At 31.6% G+C, this 24,707-nt stretch overlaps 1 protein-coding gene across 1 annotated transcript; it reads left to right on the top strand.

Annotated features, from left to right (window-relative positions):
- Positions 1–24,596, top strand: LOC123711102 (fatty-acid amide hydrolase 2-A-like). Its single transcript, XM_045663517.1, has 11 exons — positions 1–97; positions 14,029–14,197; positions 16,312–16,537; positions 16,743–16,960; positions 18,614–18,725; positions 19,747–19,925; positions 20,039–20,158; positions 20,502–20,603; positions 21,474–21,641; positions 23,346–23,522; positions 23,654–24,596. Exons 2-11 carry the CDS (start codon positions 14,030–14,032, stop codon positions 23,747–23,749), a joined length of 1,566 nt encoding a protein of 521 aa, XP_045519473.1. The 5' UTR covers positions 1–97; position 14,029; the 3' UTR covers positions 23,750–24,596.
- The last annotated feature ends 111 nt before the right edge of the window (positions 24,597–24,707 follow it).

Genomic DNA, 24,707 nt, shown 5'->3' on the forward strand with positions numbered 1-24,707 from the left:
TTGTAAATTCAGGTATCAGTTGCACGGTGGCCATCAGGTGTGGCATACGTGAACACGCACGCCGTCTGTCACTTTTCGCGCATTTTTTTCAATTCATGTAAGTAGATAAACACTGAAATTACTTATAAATTTTTGATAATATTTTTCATAGATATATTAGATAAGTAGAGTTATTAAATAAATGCGGCGGTTAAATCAGGGTTTGTTACAGTTAAAAAAAGACGGTAGTATCAAAGTTACGTTATTTTTTATATTTAATTTTTGGAAAAGTAACTCCTATACCTACTATGAACCTTAAATAGCTAATGAACATTTTGTCCTCTTCATTCACGTGTCTTATGTAGTGTGAAAAGTTTGTAAATAAACTCCGCACAGCCTTCAACGTATTGTATTTATTACATAAAGGGTTTTATACCAGTATGGCGTCATTATGTAAAATCTATATATGCGAATTCGTATCGTATGTATTAGAAACTCCCGCAAAAATTAGAAATACCTTTGGCTTTAACAATAATATTACATATATTAATATCATATATATTTAGATACGATGGATGATAAATAAATAAAGTGTTTTATTATTATATTATTAGCAATAAATTCATATATTATTAGCATTCATTCATAAGTGAACAATTCCTTGATTTTATATTCAAAATCATGCATGTTACATGGGAGGGTATAAGTATTTTAGCAAGGCAAATAACTGATATTGATAGATAATATTTTTATATATATTATATTTAATATGATATATTTAATATCTATAAGGATTTTCTATATACAAAGTATCCTTTTGTACGACTTAATTAATACAGATTTACTTTGTTGACTCCACAAATAATTTCATCAAATCTGTCCAGCCAATTAGGAGTTTAATACGAACACATGCACAGAATATATATATATATATATACTTAGTGTTTATTTGCTGTATAGATAAATAACCTAAATACCGACTGCAGCGCCATCCGCCGGGCTGATTTGTGAATCTAAACCATCCACAAAAAAATCATTCAAATCGGTCCAGCCGTTTAACAGGAGTTCAGTGACATTCTCACGTATAGTAGAATTATAATTATGAAGATAGTTTTTGAGTAACATATAAAGAAAACCTGTCAACAATTTTGACAGTTAAATTGTAATTCAATGTTATGCATATTTTACAATTATTTTAACTTTTTACCATATGCCTTTTATTATTTTTCATTACTAGCCTAGAGATCTATACATAAAGAGCATACTCCTCCTTTAAATGCCGGCAACGCACCTACTAAAAATGGGTGTCCTATAAAAAAACATATGAACCTAAAGAGGCTGTTAGGAAATCACTGCTTCAATATATATTTTTTTACATGATTTTTTATTACATTTATCAAAAATGTATTGGAACACAGTACCGACAATTCAATTCTTGATCGAAATAGTTAATTGAAGCTAGAAGTTGAGAGAAAGCGGCCGTGATTAATCAACAGAAGGGTTGAGGTTTTTCATCATGATAACGCTAGACCTCACAAATCTTTAGCCACTCAGCAAAAATTAAGAGAGTTTGGCTAGGTGTTGTTAATGCATCCGCCGTATAGTCCTGACCTTGCACCTTCAGATTTCCACCTGATTCGGTCTCTTCAGAATTCTTTAAACAGTGTCAGGTTAACATCACGAGAGGACCAATTGTCACGGTGTTTTGATCAGAAACCCCAAAATTTATATAGCAATGGGATCATGTCCCTTCCTACAAGATGGCAAAAAGTTATCGAACAAAATAGTACCTACATACTTTAGTTAAATGTAAATAAACTATCTTAAAAAATGTTGTGAATTTTTCATAAATAAAATGCGATGAAACTTTTTCCCCAACCTATTATTATATTTCGTATTTTTGCAGGTGTTTTATTGTTGTTTGTGTTATAACTGTTTTACTTGATTTCGCTGGTCGTGTCCTCGTGTTGTAGGGACGGCACTGTTTTGATATTTTAATATGTACGTCAATTTGTATGTTGTAACCTAATTTGGTCATAAAATCCATAATTTTATATAGAATAGTTAAACATCGAAGGGATCGGAAATCTTAAATATTTAAATAGGCTTTATAGGAGGTACTTTAAGTAAATGATTACTAAGACGGGTTTGTTATTTGCTACTGAACGCTACATTTATTATTCACTATTTAAATTCATAAATGAATGTGTGTTTTTAAACGTTTCATAATGTATTATTTATAGATATCGTTTAGCGCGTTGAATATCATAATTGTAAAATTGGATCATTTCATGTTGTCATAGTTGCGTAAGCATTTTGATTTAAAAGCGTAGTCTTCGTTCAACCTGGAGGTGCTAAGTTCGGCAGTAATTCTTCTATAAAATAAGAATGCGTTTATTCGTTTCAAGTTAACTTGTTTTGGTTTCGGGACCCTTTTAAGTAAAAGATGTATTTGGGCTCCCAGCTCTTTCATAATTAATAAGGCGCTATAGTCTTTCTATGCCTGGGCCTCAGATTTCTGTACCTGTTTCAATAAGGCAATCTAATAGGCAAGTAGGTGATCAGCCTCGTGTGCAGGTCACAGGCCTCAGGCTCTCTATGTTTTCCATCACCGTTCGAGCGTGTTAAATGCGCACATAGAAAGAAAGTCCATTGGTGCACAGCCAGGGATCGGGGATGAGAGTCACACGCTGTAACAACTAGGCCAACACTGCTCTTTTAAACACGTGTGTATATGTGTTTAAATACACAATTTTCTTTGAAGGCTCATCATCAACATGTAGGAAATATATGATCAATACCCAGAGTTGTCTATCCTACTATAAAACAAGTTCTATAGAGATGTTTATGACCGTGTTAATCATTATTTTCAGTCCACGCTTTAAAATCTTAAAATCGAATATTAATTAATAATCTCTAAATATTGTATACACATGAACATAACAAAAACGTACATATGAAAAATTATTGTTAGTTATGAGTGTATATTTGATTTAAGTAATAAAATAATAATGCTTTGTTTTTATGTATTTATTCTAATGCTGTAAGTAATGTTACATTCGAGAAAAATACATATGTATAAGGTTTTGACGTCATTATGTACAAAGGATATTAAATAATTACTTTGCCGGCTTAATTTTTTTTTATTAACAATTTAATTGATACTTCAAATTAAATCTTGATTTTGCACGATATAAAGTTGGAAGCATAGAGTAGGAATGTCAATAAAGTAAAAAATTCTAATAAATTAATTAATTTTGCTTTTTCACATGGTTGACATAAGTCGAAATTATCAAGCCTAGTGGTTACAAGTCTTTAATCACGATGTGACCAATTTTTTTTTTTTTTAAAGAAAATCCTTCATGCCTTAGACCCATAAGTCAGTGGCGTGTGTCAGGCACGTGTGCCTTATAAGAAAGAAAAAGATAAATTCGCCGAATCATGGCTCCATCTTAAAACAGCTCCAATTTTTTTCTATCGTTCTTTACAACTAGTATGTAGTACCCCAAGTAATATTAAGAAGGCTCATGGCTTTGGACCCATAAAAAATTTAATAAACTGCTAATATTACATGGATGATGTAATTGATATTGTGTCAGTACCCAGTGAACTACATTAGTACTTTTTTAGTTATTTTACTCTAAGTGGCGGTTATGATCAGGTTAGGTTAGGTTAAAACTAAAAATTTGTTCCTTTCATTCACTTCACAAACCATTTTTAATTAATTTCTATGAGGTTTAAGAACATGCGCCATCACATTACATGGTGAAACACGATTGATCTAGCTTAACGAAGGACTAATAAGTAATTTAAAGCTAATTTACTAAAAAGTATATTTGTATACTATACGTAAATAGTGTAAAAGTTCGATGGTTTTGGTCATTTTCAACCATTTCGTACGTTTGATATAGTGATTTGCTATTAAGTAAAATTCCAATAGGATAACTGCAGACTAAAAATAGCTGGGATGGGTACGAGGCTGTGCCTAATAGGGCAATACTATTCGTTTGGGCATCACGTACAACCTTGTCTGCTCGCACATTTTAAATAGATCGTAAATGTGTTGTTATACTTCAAAAGCTTCGATAAGAATACCTAATTATATCTTGGCTTTATGTCTGTTTATATAGCTATGACCAGCGTCGGTACAAGACTTATAGGAATTCGATTATAATATAATGTATAAGTGTATAGATCGAGAAAAGATACTTTGCAGAAAAAAAACATATTCCTGTAGTTAGAAAATTAGGAACATTAGTTTACCTTATATACAAGTTATACCGATGCGCATGGACACTCAATGCTCGAGGGCACGCGAGTGCCTTATCGGCCTTTTAAGGATTGGTGCGTTCTTGAGGCACCCTAGGTATAATTGACTTTAAGTTCAAAACATATGTTATGTTTGTAAGATATGTTAAAAAAATCTACTAACTATAGGCTACATTTAACATTAATACAGTCGACTTTAATGGTGGACCCCCAGTCAGTCGGTTTGTATGCGGAATGTAATCAATTTGTATGTTTAGATCGTTACGTATAGCAATTTTGTAATAAGATTTTGTTGTAACATCCTTTTTAAAAATCACTCACATTGGCAGAAGGCTCGCGAGTTTGTTGCCGGCCTTTTAGGAATTGGTAACTTAAGTCGAATCGGTTCGGAAATACTTCAGTGGGCAGCTGGTTTCACATAGCGGTGGTGGCGGCAAAAATTGCCTTGAAAGACGCTAAATTGTTGAACGACTAAAATCTTATATTAAACTTGTCTTCTTCGTGTACCTTGCACCATGTGAATCAAGAATATAATGCCAATGTATTTTCATACGTTCCACAATTTTACCTTTGTCTAAATAACATCATATTTAAACAGTCTTTAAAAAAATCGATAACTTGAAATAATTAGCCCTTTTATTATAAAGGTTTATTAACAGATTAGGGTCCTTCAAGAGAGGAGCGTACCAATTCTTAAAAGGCCGGCAACGCACTTGCGAGCCTTCTGGTAATGTGAGTGTCCGGGCGGCGGTATCACTTAACATCAGGTGAGACTTCTGCCAGTTTGGCTCCTATTAAATTAAAAAAAAAATGTTAATACACACAAAAATAAGTCTACGTTCATTTAAAACTTTTGTAAACACGTTGTAACTATGTAAACGTGTATGTAGTCGAAGACGTAAATACTGCAATACAATGTAACTGAAACAAAGGCGGTAGAAGTCATTGATGTAGAATTTTTTTTGCACATTTTGATCTTTAACTATACAGTTATCCGTAGGTAATGGCTTGTTTTTTAGTTTTTTCTAAATATCCTTTTACTTAAATAACATTTATATTCTAATTATATGTTTTACGAACCATGGATAATCTTACCGACCTAGAACGGCTGATAATTCTAGTGAAATAACTGTAGCGTCACATATGATATTTGTAAAGTTTGAACGTTTTAGCTAATACTAAAATGTCTTCATATAAAGGTCGTAACACTTTGTCAAGCTTGTCGTTGTATTTGCGAGTTTTGTATCACATTTTTAATATTAAAACGGTTGGGTTGCTTCAATGTCTTTGCAAACACGTCATACTTGAAGATTTCAATTCAAACATGTTTAAAAATTATGTTTATTTCATATGATCAGTGATTATTATCAGCATACCTTTTTTTCTATTGGGTCAGTTGACGGGTTGAAATTAAAAATATATATTTAAGGTGGAAAAGTATTCAGCGGCACTGCTGCTGCAATTAACACTCGTGATTGGCTTTGATATGGGCGTCAGATTTATTCAACTTTTTTTTGTATCGAATGTGTCCAAATAATATTATTGAAAATATAAAATTCAATATTTTAATTAAAACTTGTTCATTAGTTTAAAATCACAAGATGCATCCTATATTAGTACCTGATTAGACATAGTACTAAAATAGGAGAAAAAAAATTGTATCTTTCTGATATTTTGAGTTTAGGAAGTATGATAATAAATAAATTGTCTTTTGTTGACATAGCTTTTACATATTAAGAAAACACTTTTTGAACGGATTGAAGCTATATTTTAAATTTATTTGTCTTCAGTCACCGTGACCTCGCTGTAAGGCACGCGAAAATAAATATACATAAATTTAAAATTATGTAAATAATTATAAGTTTATAATAATAATATATAGCTTCAATCCGTTTAAAAAGTGTTTTCTTAATAAATAAATTATTAAAATATTGATGTCGAAACAAGACGTCAATAACTTTCTACCCACATCGAAGATGTCCGGATTATAATTTGCTATAGATCAACGACTGAATGAACAACGATCGTTGAAAATTTTGGTGTACCTACAAATAATTACGAACAATGTTTAATAATATTTAAATTATTAATTAGGCATGTATAACTAAAACATTATTCCCCCAATATTAGGTATATAATATTTTATTTTAAACCAGCTTCCGACCGCGTTGATTTCGTGTATTTTACCAAAGTCTCTTTCGACTTCTTCAACGATTATTCCGTGTTTTAAAATATATCATAATAACACACCTAAGTTTTGATTAGGAATCTGTGTTAGAGGTAAAAACTGCAAGCCTCTACCTGGTTCTTATTTTTACAATAAATAAGAATACTACATCACTAGTATTTATTATAATTAAACTATTTCTTATAATGTTCATGAACTTTTTATTCTCCTCGGCTTTTTTGTTTGTTTAAATAAACTTAAATTCAAATTGATAATATGTAAATAATAAGCCATTTGAAAATATTAACAGTATTTATTTAGTTAGAATGCCGCCATCAAGATAGAAAAAAATGTCTTCAGGCAATGTTCATTGAGAGTGTCCATAGGCGGCGGATTCACTTAACATCAGGTACCCGTTTGCCCCTTGTTCTATAAAAAATATAAGAGATGTAATAGGCGGCCTTCTCGCTAACAAGGGATCTCTTCCAAGCAACCCTAGTAAAGAAAAAACAGAAAAAAGGAATATAAAGGAAGAAGTGCATAACCAAATCTTACAATCGTAATCTTACTCAAATAATACAAAAAAATAATTTAAAAAATATAGAATCACCAACCTAAATCTCAAATAATACAAAAAATAATTTAAAAAAATATAGAATCACCAACCTTAATCTCAAAAAATACAAAAAAATAATTTAAAAATATATAGAATCACCAACCTTAATCTCAAATAATACAAAAAATAATTTAAAAAAATATAGAATCACCAACCTTAATCTCAAAAAATACAAAAAAATAATTTCAAAATATATAGAATCACCAACCTTAATCTCAAATAATACAAAAAAATAATTTAAAAAATATAGAATCACTAACCTTAATCTCAAATAATACAAAAAATAATTTAAAAAAATATAGAATCACCAACCTTAATCTCAAATAATACAAAAAATTAATTTCAAAATATATAGAATCACCAACCTTAATCTCAAATAATACAAAAAAATAATTTAAAAAAATATAGAATCACCAACCTTAATCTCAAATAATACAAAAAAATAATTTAAAAATATATAGAATCACCAACCTTAATCTCAAATAATACAAAAAAATAATTTAAAAATATATAGAATCACCAACCTAAATCTCAAATAATACAAAAAAATAATTTTAAAATATATATAATCACCAACCTTAATCTCAAATAATACAAAAAAATAATTTAAAAATATATAGAATCACCAACCTTAATCTCAAATAATACAAAAAATAATTTAAAAAAATATAGAATCACCAACCTTAATCTCAAATAATACAAAAAATTAATTTCAAAATATATAGAATCACCAACCTTAATCTCAAATAATACAAAAAATAATTTAAAAAAATATAGAATCACCAACCTTAATCTCAAATAATACAAAAAATTAATTTCAAAATATATAGAATCACCAACCTTAATCTCAAATAATACAAAAAAATAATTTAAAAAAATATAGAATCACCAACCTTAATCTCAAATAATACAAAAAATAATTTAAAAAAATATAGAATCACCAACCTTAATCTCAAATAATACAAAAAATAATTTAAAAATATATAGAATCACCAACCTTAATCTCAAATAATACAAAAAATAATTTAAAAAAATATAGAATCACCAACCTTAATCTCAAATAATACAAAAAATTAATTTCAAAATATATAGAATCACCAACCTTAATCTCAAATAATACAAAAAAATAATTTAAAAAAATATAGAATCACCAACCTTAATCTCAAATAATACAAAAAATTAATTTCAAAATATATAGAATCACCAACCTTAATCTCAAATAATACAAAAAAATAATTTAAAAAAATATAGAATCACCAACCTTAATCTCAAATAATACAAAAAAATAATTTAAAAATATATAGAATCACCAACCTAAATCTCAAATAATCCAAAAAATTAATTTAAAAATATATATAATCACCAACCTTAATCTCAAATAATACAAAAAAATAATTTAAAAATATATAGAATCACCAACCTTAATCTCAAATAATACAAAAAAATAATTTCAAAATATATAGAATCACCAACCTTAATCTCAAATAATACAAAAAAATAATTTAAAAATATATAGAATCACCAACCTTAATCTCAAATAATACAAAAAAATAATTTAAAAATATATAGAATCACCAACCTAAATCTCAAATAATCCAAAAAATTAATTTAAAAATATATATAATCACCAACCTTAATCTCAAATAATACAAAAAAATAATTTAAAAATATATAGAATCACCAACCTTAATCTCAAATAATACAAAAAAATAATTTCAAAATATATAGAATCACCAACCTTAATCTCAAATAATACAAAAAAATAATTTAAAAAAATATAGAATCACCAACCTTAATCTCAAATAATACAAAAAAATAATTTAAAAATATATAGAATCACCAACCTTAATCTCAAATAATACAAAAAAATAATTTAAAAATATATAGAATCACCAACCTAAATCTCAAATAATACAAAAAAATAATTTTAAAATATATATAATCACCAACCTTAATCTCAAATAATACAAAAAAATAATTTAAAAATATATAGAATCACCAACCTTAATCTCAAATAATACAAAAAATAATTTAAAAAAATATAGAATCACCAACCTTAATCTCAAATAATACAAAAATTAATTTCAAAATATATAGAATCACCAACCTTAATCTCAAATAATACAAAAAATAATTAAAAAAAATATAGAATCACCAACCTTAATCTCAAATAATACAAAAAATTAATTTCAAAATATATAGAATCACCAACCTTAATCTCAAATAATACAAAAAAATAATTTAAAAAAATATAGAATCACCAACCTTAATCTCAAATAATACAAAAAAATAATTTAAAAATATATAGAATCACCAACCTAAATCTCAAATAATCCAAAAAATTAATTTAAAAATATATATAATCACCAACCTTAATCTCAAATAATACAAAAAAATAATTTAAAAATATATAGAATCACCAACCTTAATCTCAAATAATACAAAAAAATAATTTCAAAATATATAGAATCACCTACCTAAATCTCAAATAATCCAAAAAAATAATTTAAAAATATATAGAATCACCAACCTTAATCTCAAATAATACAAAAAAATAATTTCAAAATATATAGAATCACCAACCTTAATCTCAAATAATACAAAAAAATAATTTAAAAATATATAGAATCACCAACCTAAATCTCAAATAATCCAAAAAATTAATTTAAAAATATATAGAATCACCAACCTTAATCTCAAATAATACAAAAAAATAATTTAAAAATATATAGAATCACCAACCTTAATCTCAAATAATACAAAAAATAATTTAAAAATATATAGAATCACCAACCTAAATCTCAAATAATACAAAAAAATAAAGAATCACCAACCTAAATCGCAAATAATACAATAAAATAATAAAATAAACTAAAAATACTTTCACGGATTTATGAATTGCGATGCAATACAAAAGAATAAGAAATAGTATTGTCTTTTGTTAAAATAGCTTTTACACATTAAGAAAAACACTTTTTGAACGGATTAAAGCTATGTATTATTATTAAAAACTTATAATTATTTACATAATTTTAAATTTAAACCGTGACCACGCACGCTGAAAAGCACGCGAAACGTCGGGAAAAAATTAGAATTATGTAAATAATTATAAGTTTTTAATAATAATACATAGCTTTAATCCGTTCAAAAAGCGTTTTTCTTAAGAATAAGAAATACTAGAATTACAAAAGTCACTATTGAGCAACATAGGATAGGATATAAAATCACCATTTTAGTTTATTTTTTACCTCACATAAACAGTTATGTTGAACTTTGACATACAGGCAACTGCATATCTAGAACGCAATTTTTTTTCTCTATAAATCATTTCAAACAGAAGTGGGTGGAGTCACGATACGGTATGTCATTAATTGCATTTGCATTGGTTTTTCAATCGATACCTAGATATTTGAAACCAAGAGAACATAGCTTTCGTAGAAGAAATAACAGAAAATTTACAGAATATAGATTTGTAATATATATTAGATTGAACCTACTAGTCTATACTATTCAAACAATTATTATGATCGCTAACAACTAGATGAACTTCGTATCATAGGTGTTAAAACTTAATACAAAAAATGTCTGAGGGCATCTAAATATATGATAACCATGTGACAGTTTTGTGAACAAGACGAAATGAAATATTTCCCAGTAGTAGTAGTCCTAGGGGCCTACTATGAGCTTTTTAAAAAAAATCAGGTGAGATGCTGATAAGTTTGGATTCCTAAATTCAATTGAATATTTTTGTAACACGACTACTGTATAAACTGAAACTTGTTGGAATCGCAAGACCGAACGAAAGAACGATAATTTTGTTTGTGGTTTCTATGTAAGTTTTGAAATTTAACTGTCAAATTTGTATCGATAGATGTGTCTAAGAATAACTAAATTTATCAACAATAATAAGCTATTGTGTTTAGTATGTACAACTATTTAATAATAATAAAAAAAACTATTCTTTTGATATATTTTAAACGTTCTGGTGCAACACTTACATTTTTAAACGTTTTCGTTAAATTATGATATGATATTTATATATTATAAATTTGAAAAATACCCATGTTTAATATTATTATTATTTAAAGAAACAAAACAGCAGCATAATACATTTTCATGAACATAATAACGAACATTTGGAATTTAACAAAAACTAGTGATATAGCATTGTAATGACGAACTTGGCGGCGTCTATTTTTGTAGTTTTTACCTATGTGGTGAGGGCGGACTTTGTTTTTAAGTTATATTTGATATTTTAGGGTATAAATTTCCTTTTAGGCTAACGAATCTTAGCCTAAATCTATAGCAAATTATAAACTTGACATCTTCGAAGGGGATCGTGGTCTTGTTTCTTATGTCCGTCGATTTTTTAATAATTTCACACACACACACACACACACACACTTCCTTAACTCAACATTACCCTAAAATAAAACTCTATAACCGAAATATAAAAAATATAAATATAACTTACTTTATGAACTAGTTTTTTATTTGATACAAAAAAGTTGAACAAAAAGTAACGTTTTTTAGAATCGCTTCTGTCATAGTTTAAAGGCGGAACGGTCAAATTCATAAAGGTTTGAATTTTCAATTTGAATGAACGAAATCTGATTATCTCTAAGATCACGTGGAAACATAGGCAGGCTGTCTTTTATCCACATCATGCTATGAATAAGCTATGTATATCAGTTGTAGGTTTTCAATAGGCTCGTGGACAGGTCACGGTGGATTCTTGTCGTATCTTTACAGGTTCAGGGTTAGACAATGCGCTGCCTGTCCTTGTAGCAATACAGCTGAAGAGACGGTGTTACATGTTCTGACTGTCCAATGTAGTGATGATGATACGACAGGTATAACACTGAACAAGCTATGGCCATAGAGGTCAGAGAGGCGACTTTAAGGGAAATAATGTTTAACATTATTAAGAGGCATCTTTTTAGGATTTGCTGTAAAAGTCATACAAAGAGTTGTTACAAGCAATAGATAGTAGTGTTTAATCATCCCGGTTAGCAATACTATACGTAAGCTTTTTAATACCTCGGACAACTACACGGTCAAGGAATTATCTAGAAAACATTAAAAAAATAATAGACTCGCAGTAATAGGTGGGCCCCCAAAATTTTATGGGACAATTTAATTGTAAACAAGATCGTAATTAGCCAAATCGGATAAGGCTCATGTTTTGTCGAGACACGTACGGCAATTCGTTTAGATATAAAAAAATAATCATATCATAATTTTTAATCATATACAGTTTTTATCCTCATTCTAGATACACAGTAACTTAAAAGCATTAATGTAATACAATTAGCTGAAACCAGATTTTCGTGGTTAACGTAATTTTAGTTAAAGTTAGCAGGTGGAAGCTCGGTTAGTAATATAGAGGTAATAATATTTGCCGGCCTATATTAAAGCGACTCACTCATAACTTTGTTTGCAATTCACAAAGTTCATAACATTTTACATACTGTTGGTATTTTTACTTTTTATTCATACAAAATATAGTTTCATTTATTAAGGGCTGAGTGGTATCCTCTCATTTGATTTTTAAGTATGATGCTTAAATTTCAAACAATAATTATGTATTGATCTTTCACTATAATTTTAATAGTTGACTCTAATTAAAAACACAATAAATAAATAAATTCCTCGATACAAAAACAAATACAAAGTCACCTCTATTTATTCATTTTTCGTTTTTATTCCATTATGGCGAGTATTTTGGAGGCAAAAAATAATTCAATTATATATATATATTATTAGTTATTATAGAGTTGTTTAAATAAAAAGCATTTGGCGTTTACTTCATTTTTGTTCTGCGAAACACTGTGTCGCCCGTCTCATCTCACGCGAACTCGGCATACGTTAGTTTTACTATATTGTTACGAGCTAGGGGATCGGATAGAAAATGCCGTAGATTTCTTCAAAGGTTTATTTCTTGATAAATCAATGAGGAATTTATGGGCACAAATTAATCGCAGAGATGCACTTATAACACACAAAAACACAGTCACTAATTACATCACTTATGCACACTTCACACAGTAGTTTATCACTTTATTCGCACTTTATCGCTTCGGTGTTTCTCTCTTGTTATCGCATTCCAAACTAAAGGCGACTAGTCGCGTTTCGGCTCGCTTATATATCCCTGGGAATAATTCTAAACAATATTCGAGAACTTTCTAGGCGGGCTTGCTACTGAGTAGCGATTGCACAATTCTAGAACGTCCGCACTCTTTGTCTCTTTCGCACGTTGCTCCGTCCTTGTCGTACGGCGTTCTAGAGTGCTCAGTCTAGTTTCGAGAAAGTTCTGATCTTCTCTCTCTCTCTCTCGTATCATTTCGTCCTTGTCTCACACCTAGAAAGTTTGGTCTAGAATATTCCTTCATCAAAGGGGTATACCTAGGCCTGAAAACGCCTGAAAACGGGTCTCCTGAAAACTGCACCACTCTACTACACATGTTCTGAAACCGACTGAGAAAAGATTTCAGCTTCCTGAAAACTAGGGTAACATTATGGAAATTACAATTTTCTAATATGTGATTGACCCTCTCCTGAAACGGGCCGAAATCATATTACAGCCTGCTGAAAAGTTCTCTAACTAGTGGAAAAATCTAGAAACATTGCAGTCGACCCGTCTTCGTAACAATATTATATTTATTTAGTCACCAGCGGAAGGAGACGCGAGGGTGCAATCATGAATTTTGCTACCCTAATGAGCGACCTTATACCGGAACCGTTTTAACTAAATTACTCATCTGTCTCTTCTACACAGCATAAGCACAATTTGACAAAGAGAGACGTAAGACAACTTTCGTATGAGTGCAATTGGTCTGTTTTAGTTTTAACTAATAAGTGAATTTTTTTTTACATTCCAGTGGAACAAGAGACAAATATACTCTATCTATTAATTATTTTAGTAGGCCTTAGAATATTAAGATATAGATTCTAAGTTATGGGTATTTAGTGGAAATAAAAGATACTTTTTTTCCAGTATGGAGGTGGGTGTACGGATAATAGGTATCATCCTACGACTTCTACACTTCTTGCTACGACCCTTGTTCTGGATGCGCGCGCGCAACACCAAACAAGTGCCGCCGATACGGGATCCCATATTACTTAGAAGTGCGACGGATTTGGCGGCTGCAATACGAAACGGAGAAGTATGAATGTATTGTATTATATTTTATAAAACTGTTAGCAAAAATATCGCATTGAAGATGCTGAATGATTGATGACAATTCCTTGTCTGTGCTTCAATCTCTATTGGTCTGAACCTCAGATGTCTGTACCTATGACATGATCAATGATTTGACTATCTAATAGACAAGTAGGTGACCAGCCTCCTGTGCCTGATACACGTGACGACGTTTTTGGTCTAAGTGTGGTAAAGTAATAAAAAACAAATAGTGTTGTCTTTTGTAAAAAAAACTTTTACACATTAAGAAAAACACTTTTTGAACGGATAAAGCTATGTATTAATCCGTCATCTTTTAGTCGATACCAACTTCGGGGCAATAAATACAGATAAAACAACTTTCTATGCAGCTGTGATACTTTTGACATTTAACACCTTTCGTCTTCAGTCACCGTGACACTGAAATATACGCGAAACATCGGAAATAATGCGGTTTAGAATTATGTAAATAACTATAAGTTTTAAAAGTGTTTTTCTTAACAAAAACAAATACTTATAAAACGAATAATGTTACGATTAACTTATCGATTGTTGTCTCAGTTCTGCGCTATGGTATCCTTATAGGCTATTATAGGCATTGGACCAGGTATATATATCTTTAAAGCGTATGACTATAAAAAATCACCCAAAACTGTTAAAAACATTTAAAGAGATTTGCCTGTATATACCGAGGGATCCAACACGGCTGTGGGTGTGGGCGTGTTGCACCACTATGTATTCAAGAAGTTTGTTACGCCATAACTATCAAACTATTTAATCACCTTCCTAGAAGTTATAGATCACTGCCGTGTAATACTTTCGAGGGAAAGTGAGCAATTTTTTATAGTAGTAATAGTGTGGGCGAGTATATAGACCATAACTTTGACAACAAATCTAAATAACTCAACTCATTATTATGACATTTCCTATGCCTATTTTTATATGGCTGATTGTGCGGATTTGTATAATTGATCGATCGAAATGTACTACTTTGCAAATACATGATTTATTTTTATTATTGACTATAGGAACATTTTATAGACATTCTACAGCACTAAAAATAATAATTTATTTCCTATACGGAAAGTAAACAATGTAAATTGTTATCATTTATGTAAATAATAATTACTTAATTAATATTTTTAGTCCCTTCACTTTAAGTAAACTTGTTTTGTATTCACAATGAATTGAAGTATATATCTTGTATAGTTTTAATTATATAAATGAATGGATAACGTATATATCTTCCTTATTTGAACACGAAAAGTTAATTTTTCGTATTCGTAATAATAACAGCAAAAATATATGTATAAAAGCAAACAAGTAGGTACACTAAAAATAAAGCCAAGGATGGAATACGTAATGTTTGCTAACAAAAAGTTTCTAAAATAAATAAGGAAAAAAACAATAAAAATTATTTAATACATTTAACTAAGATACCTTATTTGGCTGTGTTCTGTGATGGTAAAAGTGACGTTTTGTATGTGGGGTGTGCTCATGATGCAAGTGTTTTTGGGCTATGGATATTCATAATACAAGGAGTATTAGGAGTATTTACCATAATCCGGGATAGCTTAGACAAGTTAAATATTGTCATTGTATGTCCGGGCTGCGCGATACAAAACTGAGTTTTATGCAGTTGGCGTTGATGTGAGAAACACGAAACAAAGCACGAGTGCAGGTCTGGTAGGCAGAAACACGGAAGGGAAATTTTTCTGGAAGGGAGCTGCAATTAATTTCATTTGAGATGATGTCATATAGTAGCAATAAATCGTATTGTTTTCGTCGAGAGTCTAAAGTATCAATTTTTAACATGTTCACACGCGTATTTATAGGTGTTAAACTTATTATAGGTTTTATAAAATCGTTTTGGATCTTTTCAATTTTTTTATTTGTGTAACTAGGTGACCAACTACCCACTGTTATATATTATGTAGTAATTTTTGTCGTTTTATAATATTGTGTGTATACCATCCTCCATGCTGCCAGAACAACAATTTCAAGCATGTATTTATACCATAAAATATTTTCGTGACGGTAGAAGCAGATTCTTGTGTTTCTTTAGTTTTGCAGGATGTAAATTTTAGTCCCAATTTTCAGCTAACAAGCGAAAGAGTAACGCAAGCTTTCATAACCCGAATAGAAGAAGTGAATCTTCTCTTGAATGCGGTGGTAGAAGATAGGTGTAAGGACGCGTTACAGGAAGCGAGAGAGTGTGATAGAAGGATTGCTGTGGCGAAAAGAGATGGCACGATGCACCAACTGTTTGCGGGTAGACCGCTTTTGGGGGTACCCTTCACAGTTAAGGAGAGTTGCTCTTTGGAAGGTAATTATTTTTACAAACAAATTACGTCTTCTTAACTTTGGCATAGTCTTTACTTCTGTGTTTTTTTTATGGTATAAAAATAAGTAGCACTCATAAAAAGAAATCACTACTGAACAGCCAGGGTTTGAACGCATAAGCTCTGGGATGAGAATCGTCTGCTATTTGCTTTAAGAAGTATCAAAGTCCTACCTGGTTGGTATTCCAGGTCTATCAAATTCGGTGGGATGCTTAGAATTAGCCGGTCGACGAGCGACGAAGGATGGTGCAGCAGTTCACCTAGTGAAGAAGGCTGGTGGCATTCCTCTGCTAGTCTCCAACACCCCTGAACTGTGTTTGGGTTGGGAAACCACGAACTTGTTAACTGGAACTACCAATAACCCTTATTGCTTGAATAGGACGCCTGGAGGCTCTTCGGGAGGCGAGGTTAGTACAATACGTTAAATTTTCAGAGTCAGATTTATGGCTAACGACACCAACTGAACTTGGTCTTGTCAGGTCTTGCTAAGTTAATTTTTATCTATATGTGTATGTGCCTTATGAAGAAGTGGATTTTGTCTTCATAAACATTGTCTTTGATGTCCTGCACCAGTACTTTGTAACTACCAATAGCTATTACTATCCCGATATCAATAAAGTTACAGAATGATTAAACGCTACGAATAGTGGGAAAAATAAATCAAAATTTCATACAAATTCATCGATTTCGCTGAAAATTATAAAGAACAAAGGCTCTGTCAACAACTGAAACACTTGATGATAAAGAAAATCCTCGTATCTACTGTAATTTCAACACCCTGAAAACAGTCTATCAGACAGAAGGCTGTTCATCTATTTTTTTAAAATAAAATTTATCATGAAACACATACAGAAACTAAGGTCATAAATAGTGTCTATAAAATATAAAAAAAATAAATTTATTAACATTAAACATAACATTATGTTTCGAGCGTTTTGCTCTAATATTTTCCAATGCTTGGCACATACAGTTTTAATCTGACATCCATATACAGGCAAGAGTTTAATTGAAATGCTTAATGCTTAAACGTGTTGTACAAAAACAATACTAAATAAATAAGTATTATATATATTATGTACAAAACATACATTAGGTCATTGTGTATTCTAGCCATAGTCTATTGACAGATATAAATTGCTTGTTCAACACTGACATATATTCTGTACAAGTATCTGATTGTTCTCCTTGTGTGATGTTTGAGAGAAGATATTAAATAAAATTCTGTGATTTGTCTTAAATTACATAACTGTGTACATTATTTAACAGTTTATTAATAATCCATAAATAATATTTACAAATTTTAAACTAAATGGCCAATTCGAATTTACACCGTATATGAAGAAAATTATGTACTAACCAAGACAATTTACTAGTAATGATACATGACGATACAATTTATTGGTATGTCGGATATGTTTTTATGTAAATAAATTATTTAGAGCATATTTTTTATCAAAATAGAGGATATGAATCACCTATGAAATGTCAAAAAAATATAGTCTTATTATAACTTTTATTTTAATATTTTAAGCAATTAGCGGGAGTCATGATTGTCCCATAACATGTAAAAATTTTAAGTCTGCTCTCTTACCTCTAAGTGTTAGTGGAACATATCATTTAAAAACCATATCTGATGAAATTAAAATTTGCCACTTAATAAATTCAAAGCCCTCGTTAAACCTTAATTAATCAATAAAGCTCTTTATAAATTTGACGAATATTTTAAAGTATCCTTGGGATTGATTTGCTCCAGTTCAACTGATTTGTATGACTCAAAACTTAGCGATTAAAAAGAGTGGCAGAGAATTTCTTGCCAGTTTTTCTTACCTGCTCTACGCCCTTGACTTGCGAACTGGTTTACAATATATGAATAAAGTTATTTTCCGTTTGAGTTTGAGAATCCTTTGGACAGTGCAAAACATAATAGCGATGGGTACATGACAGCTATATATTTAACAAATAGCCTATTGTTACGTTCGTGTTTGATGCCGCAAACATTTATTCTCGATATTGTTAAAAATATACTTTTAATACGTTAATTTTGAAAATGAAACCAACAGGCAGCATTACTTGCCAGTGGGGCGTCCCCAATCAGCGTGTCTTCAGACATCGCGGGCTCCATCCGAATACCAGCTGCCTTCTGTGGGGTCTTCGGACACAAACCTAGTCCGGGTAAATTTCTTTTTTTTAGAATACATAGATTTAAGTCCAACTAAAATTTAACTTTCTAAATTTTAGGTTAAAAATAAAGTAAATCGGTAGTTATGTAACCTAACATTAATTAAGTTACATATATATTTTAGTTAATAATTAAAAACGTAAACAATTATTGGTCACTTGAAGCCAATATGAACCCTTTAGTTTTTTCCACTCTCATAAATTGTAATGTAACATTCTCGTTTTCGATAATTTCCAATAGATCGACACTTGTACTCTTTACGTACAATAGGTCACTTAGATTTAGGAACTCTTAAAAGAGAGAACTCTAGAAATAAGTCAGGATAAGAAGAGTCAAGAAGAAAAGAGTTTTTTGATAGTCTAGCGTTGCAACCCCTTTTTATGTTAGTTATAAGCTCAAGTTTTAAACGATAAAGCCAGTGGGAATTGTCACATGTGGAATAACTGTTGGTTATTGAAATGCTTTCGAACTGTTATATGTATATATGTCGCAGATTCAACGCGATTAATATTTGCAAAATTGGTGTTACTACCGTCGTCTGACATTATAATACAGTCAGTGCGCACGTCCGGCGCAGGCGACGTTCGAAACTCAAGTGACTAAAGAATTCACTTACTGCCACGAAACAGTCGCGCCACTGACATTTGGTAGATCACTAGGCATTGTCAATTGTCAACGTTGACAGTCTACCTTACCATACCACACCGCATTCTACGACTAACTTCAGAGTGGCGGGAATTTTAAAATATTCATTCTCCGATATATATATATATATGTAATCTACTTTAAAAATGTGATGGTGAAAAATTGCGACTAAAAACTGCTGCGTGTGTACTTGTGACCAAGGTACACATAACTCACAAATTTAAATTAAACATTTAAATCAGTTTTATATGTGTTAAGAAATGTGTATAATCTGTGTTTACTTTGATAAATTTTATCACAGTTGAAGGATACAACAATTGTTGGGTATATATTTATAATAAGTATTCTTAGCTTTAGATGTGTTTTTAGGATTAATACCGATAGAGGGACACATACCCACCCTAAACGACGAAAACTACAGCAAGTACTTGGTAGTGGGGCCCATGAGCAGACACGCAGAGGATCTAACTCTGCTCATGCGAGTCATGGGTAACGGTCAATGCGAGCAGCTCAAGTTGGACGATGAAGTGGATGTTAAGAAACTACAAGTAAGAGAATTACGCTTTTAAGAGATAGATGATATAATTTTAGTTTATTATATATAGTGTAGAAAATATATTTTTATACATTTCTCGCTAACTATAAAAATAAATAATTCCAGGTGTACTACCTGACGGAAGCCAGCAGTTCTGCGGCACTGATCCCTGTGGAAGCAGAACTGAAGCAGGCCGTCACTCAAGCCGCCCTTTACCTCCAGAGCCGCGGGGCTACGGTTTCGAAGGTGAATAAGTATTTGGTCCTCTGATAAATTACGCGGAAATTTCGTGAACAACTCCCCTGAACAGTCTCCATGGGAAATGCAGAGAGACGCCACATCTCTACGCAACGTCGAGGGATCAAGCCGCTCAAAAGTTACGCTCTTCGTAAATCTCTTTCCATAGACACTTCCAGTCTTGCGATAATCGTTTTGACCCTTTAATTAATTTTTTTTTCACCGAGAATCGACCCACTCGATACCTTAATTTTCAAACTAGTCGTGGCCTTATTTCAAAAAAAAAACTCAAAAACTTAGTGTCTCCAAGACAAGGCCTGATGAATATTGTGAGGTGTTTTCAAATTTGCAGCATTATTTGAAAGACCTAGAAGACTCGGTAGAGATGTCGGTGTCGGTCTTCTTCTCGATGAAGGACATCCCCAACATGCTCCAGGATCCAGCTAATCCGAAGGTAAACTCTTCAATTATCGCAAATTTTGAAAATCTAAATTGAACACTAAACTATGAGAATATATTTTTTTTTACCTCACACTGATATATATTTGAGAGCGTTTATACTACACAAATGCATTATCCCTTATAACGCGCCAGACCCGGACCGCGTTATAGGAAATCGCGTTGTAGGAGTTATCACGTAAAACCGTTTTTTTGAACAATACATAAACTAGGAACACAAATTTAAGGAAGTTATTTAGTTTACTTATGTAACAACTCAATTGAAACAACTGCAAAGGTATGCAAAAATATAAATATAAATTTAGGAAATATAACTTGAGAAATCTCCGCGTTATTGTACTATACAGTTAAAATATAACCAGGCCATAGAATATATTAGGGCATAGAGCAGGCACAGACCATAGTGTCAATTTATTTATTATTGTCTTTGGTACAAAAATTTGGTTGTCTGTAAAGTCAGGTAAAAGGCAAATTACGTACGATAATATTGTACAAAATAATGAGGAGTTCATTTTTTTTTCGATTAACATATAGGTTTTTCAATAATTAAAGAAAAAATATATGAGATTATATCGCTAATCGAATTCATAAAATGTTAAAATTAATTACCGGTTTTTCTGCAATTTATGTTGTAATAAATAATAAAATAACAATAATTTTACACTTCACTTATGTCGGACGCGTCCGCCGATGGAGAGGAAGAGACATGAATGCGTCACAAGCCAACGCTTAGGCCGATCGTGCCTCTCTGTCGCTTGTTTCGCGCTCTCGCTTGCACGCCCGTAATCTTCCTAAAACCTATCAAAGAAGATGGCACGGCACGAAAAGCTGCAGATAAATTTAACATAATTAAATCGTTTTTCAGCAAGACAAAAGCCTCTTAATGGAGCTAATAAAGAACATATTGGGCATCGGAGTGCGATCTCTGCAAGCTCTCGGCTTCACGCTCATACATCGGACCAATCTGTTTATTCCCGAGCATCGAACCGTCCACTACCGGGAGAAGACTGAACGGCTGCGGCAGCACTTGGAGGTACTGTGTGTGTTTTTGGATGAAATTAAAAATATCCATATAATATGGCATGAACTATCTTCTATTATCCTTGGAAATTTTTTAATACAGTTGCTCAAAACGTGGCGTATTGCAGGGACGTATAGCGTTCGGGAGGGAGCTTATAGGGATGTGGACATTCGAGCTTTTTCATTGCCTTTTCAAACTGTCAAAACAATGTCTATTAAAAAGAAAAATCCAACCATGAAGTATTTACTAAAAAAAAACATAGAAGTTTTTATGATTCATGCAATTGTTTCTAAAAAATTCATGCAATTAATTTGTTTCAATATCAGATTTAATGATTTGATTCAACGAGTTAGGTTAGTTTCATTTTATATTAATTAAAAATCCTTTGCGTACCCAGAATGGGTGAAGAAAAAAAAAGTCTCTCTTTTTTATGTAATAGCAGGCAAACGGGCAAGAGGCTCACCTGATGTGAAGCGATACCGCCGCCCATGGACACTCACATTGCCAGAAGGCTCGCAAGTGCGTTGCCGGCCTTTCAAGAATTGGTACGCTCTTATATTATTTTGCGGTTGGCGACATTATCCAAAACTGTTCTTGCGAGTCTAGTTGTTTGTTGCACAAAATGAGTAATTTTGACATATTTCGATATGTTATTTGAATTAACACCATACGAACTCAATATAATTACACAAAATGCTTCGGAGAACATAACATAATATAACAACATAATATAATCTCTTCTCTCCATTGCTTGCTTGATACTTGTGTTAGCGGTAGTTGATTTAGTTCTTAGTGTAGGAAATTAAACACTTCATTGATGACTTAATTCACTATAATTTACTTCGCTGATCTTACGTGAACTGTATAACTTCAAACTTGTACGAAGAAAAGGCCCATGCGCATGTGTCACAACCTCTTTTATAATCACAACTCCCTCCTCCGACTCGACCATCCCACTTCGGGAAGATGGTCGAGTCAATTCGTAACAACCCGTAAACAACCGAACGAGTCAAATGAGTAACGATTGCACATGCGCACTTGTAGCAAGATTCTTAAGAATATGTTTCATAAAAATGTTTAGAATTTAATTAAATTAATATTAGAAGCTAACACTTAACACGCAACTGTATTAAAAACGTACGACCGTACAATTCATATTAAGTTTTGAACTCAACCATCAAACTAAATCTCATACAAACCGACCTGACTATTTTTAATTACATTTGAAATTATCTTTCAAACCCATTCTACACCAAAGACTTTGGAGGTTCTCATCGAAATTTTGAGTTGGGAATTATTCTGTATGAGCTGACGTCATTAGTTAAGTCGGTATTACCCACATCTCTTACTAGCATTTGAATGAGATAGTAATGAGAGTCAAGTCAAGCCAATAAAAAGTGTTTTATCAACGTGTGAAACTAGAAGTGGCGTTGTAAATGTTCCGTTTATCGGTCAAACAAAGTCACACAGCGAAGCGAGCTCGTGTCTCACGTCCGTTCGGCACGGCTGCGTTAATCCATTTAACAAAGTAGTATACGAATAGTATGTTAAACTGAGGCCCTAACTGCGCACCGGTAAAAGGGACCGACCGACCGTGTCCTGGAATAACGGCTGACCGCTAACTTCGTTCACTAGCTTTCTAAACGACATTATGATTTCTTTTAAGATCTTTCAGGGCTCGTTCGGGCGAACCAAATGTTGATAATAATGTTTCAGCGCCTGCTGGGCTCGAGCGGCGTGCTGCTGACGCCCGTACACAGCGGCCGGGCGCACGCGCACGGAGAGGTGTTCGTCCGCACGTCGGGCGTGGCCTACACTATGCTGTGGAACGGAGCGGGCCTCCCGGCCACCGCCGTGCCTCTCCACGCTCGAGGCATGCCCGTGGCCCTGCAGGTCTCTCGAATCATACTTTTTCTTCCATTTTAAACGAAAAACTGTCGCATTGTCTGTGGCCTCAGTGCCGTTTTTGGTTTATGATTCGGGCCTTTACGGCGAAAACTCACTACGGGTTAATTCCTCTTCAGGTAATAGCGGCGCCAAATCGAGACAGGTTGTGTTTAGCCGTCGCCAGAGAGCTGGAGAGGGGCTTCGGAGGGTGGAAGTTTCCTACTGTTGAATAATGTGTATTAACTCTGTTTTATTTTATTTAGGATTAATATTCAAAGTTGATTACGGCGACATCTGTTCATTGTGAGATATTATTTTCAATTGATTATGGCATTTTTTATACGGGATACACAATTTTCAGATAGCCGGGAATCGAACCCAAACTACTATAAATAAAGCCATTAAAAATTATTTTTTGGAATTAACACTGTTCTATTTTCTTTATATATTAGCTTTGTATGTATAAGTAATTATTCAAATACGAATCATATCAAGACAAAACTAATGTCGGGATCTCTATTTTTAGTACACGAGTCATTATATAAAAAATGTTTTATATTTCTACGTCATCATTTATAAATAATTCCTAAGAAAAAAGACAATTCCTCTATTTATTAACAATAAATTATATTAATTGTGTTTTGATTGATATAAGAACTTAGTCATGAGGCTCGCTTGTGTTATAACAGAATATAAAAAATAATAATATGATTACCTGTTCTGTACATAATTATTTTTTGTCCAGAGATAAGTATATTAAATGTCACTTAATTTATGTTCTATGGTATATTTAAACTGACAATTGTTATGCCATAAAAATAAAAAAAAACTGACAATTAAGGAATTGATCTATGTTTAATGTTGAAGCTATAAAACTTTTGTATGTCTACATTATAGGACTAGGCAAGAAAATCTTCTAGTTGGTTAAGAAATGTATGACATTTTTAGTGTATGTAAATATAATAACGGGAAACTAGAGAATGTTAAGAACTGATATTAACTGAAAGTGTCTGTATTTGTATAACATTTTTAATAGAGTATAAGGTTTTAAACATTGTTTTTACTACAAATAAATCTTGATGGATACTTTGCTGTTTAATTATATCTCCCTGAAATTTGACTGACTACAAAACAATGTTGTTTCTGGCCATATATTCACCTGAAATAATAATTTACAAAAAATTGCTCTTT

This window comes from Pieris brassicae, chromosome 6 (genome assembly GCF_905147105.1).
Source record: "Pieris brassicae chromosome 6, ilPieBrab1.1, whole genome shotgun sequence".
Taxonomy (NCBI): Eukaryota; Metazoa; Arthropoda; class Insecta; order Lepidoptera; family Pieridae; genus Pieris; species Pieris brassicae.

Coding starts and splice junctions, on each gene's coding strand:
- LOC123711102 (XM_045663517.1), top strand. CDS start 14,030: ATGGAGGTGGGTGTACGGATAATAGGTATCATCCTACGACTTCTACAC. Junction 16,538..16,742: donor GGAGAGTTGCTCTTTGGAAG/GTAATTATTTTT, acceptor TTGGTATTCCAG/GTCTATCAAATTCGGTGGGA. Junction 16,961..18,613: donor GAGGCTCTTCGGGAGGCGAG/GTTAGTACAATA, acceptor TGAAACCAACAG/GCAGCATTACTTGCCAGTGG.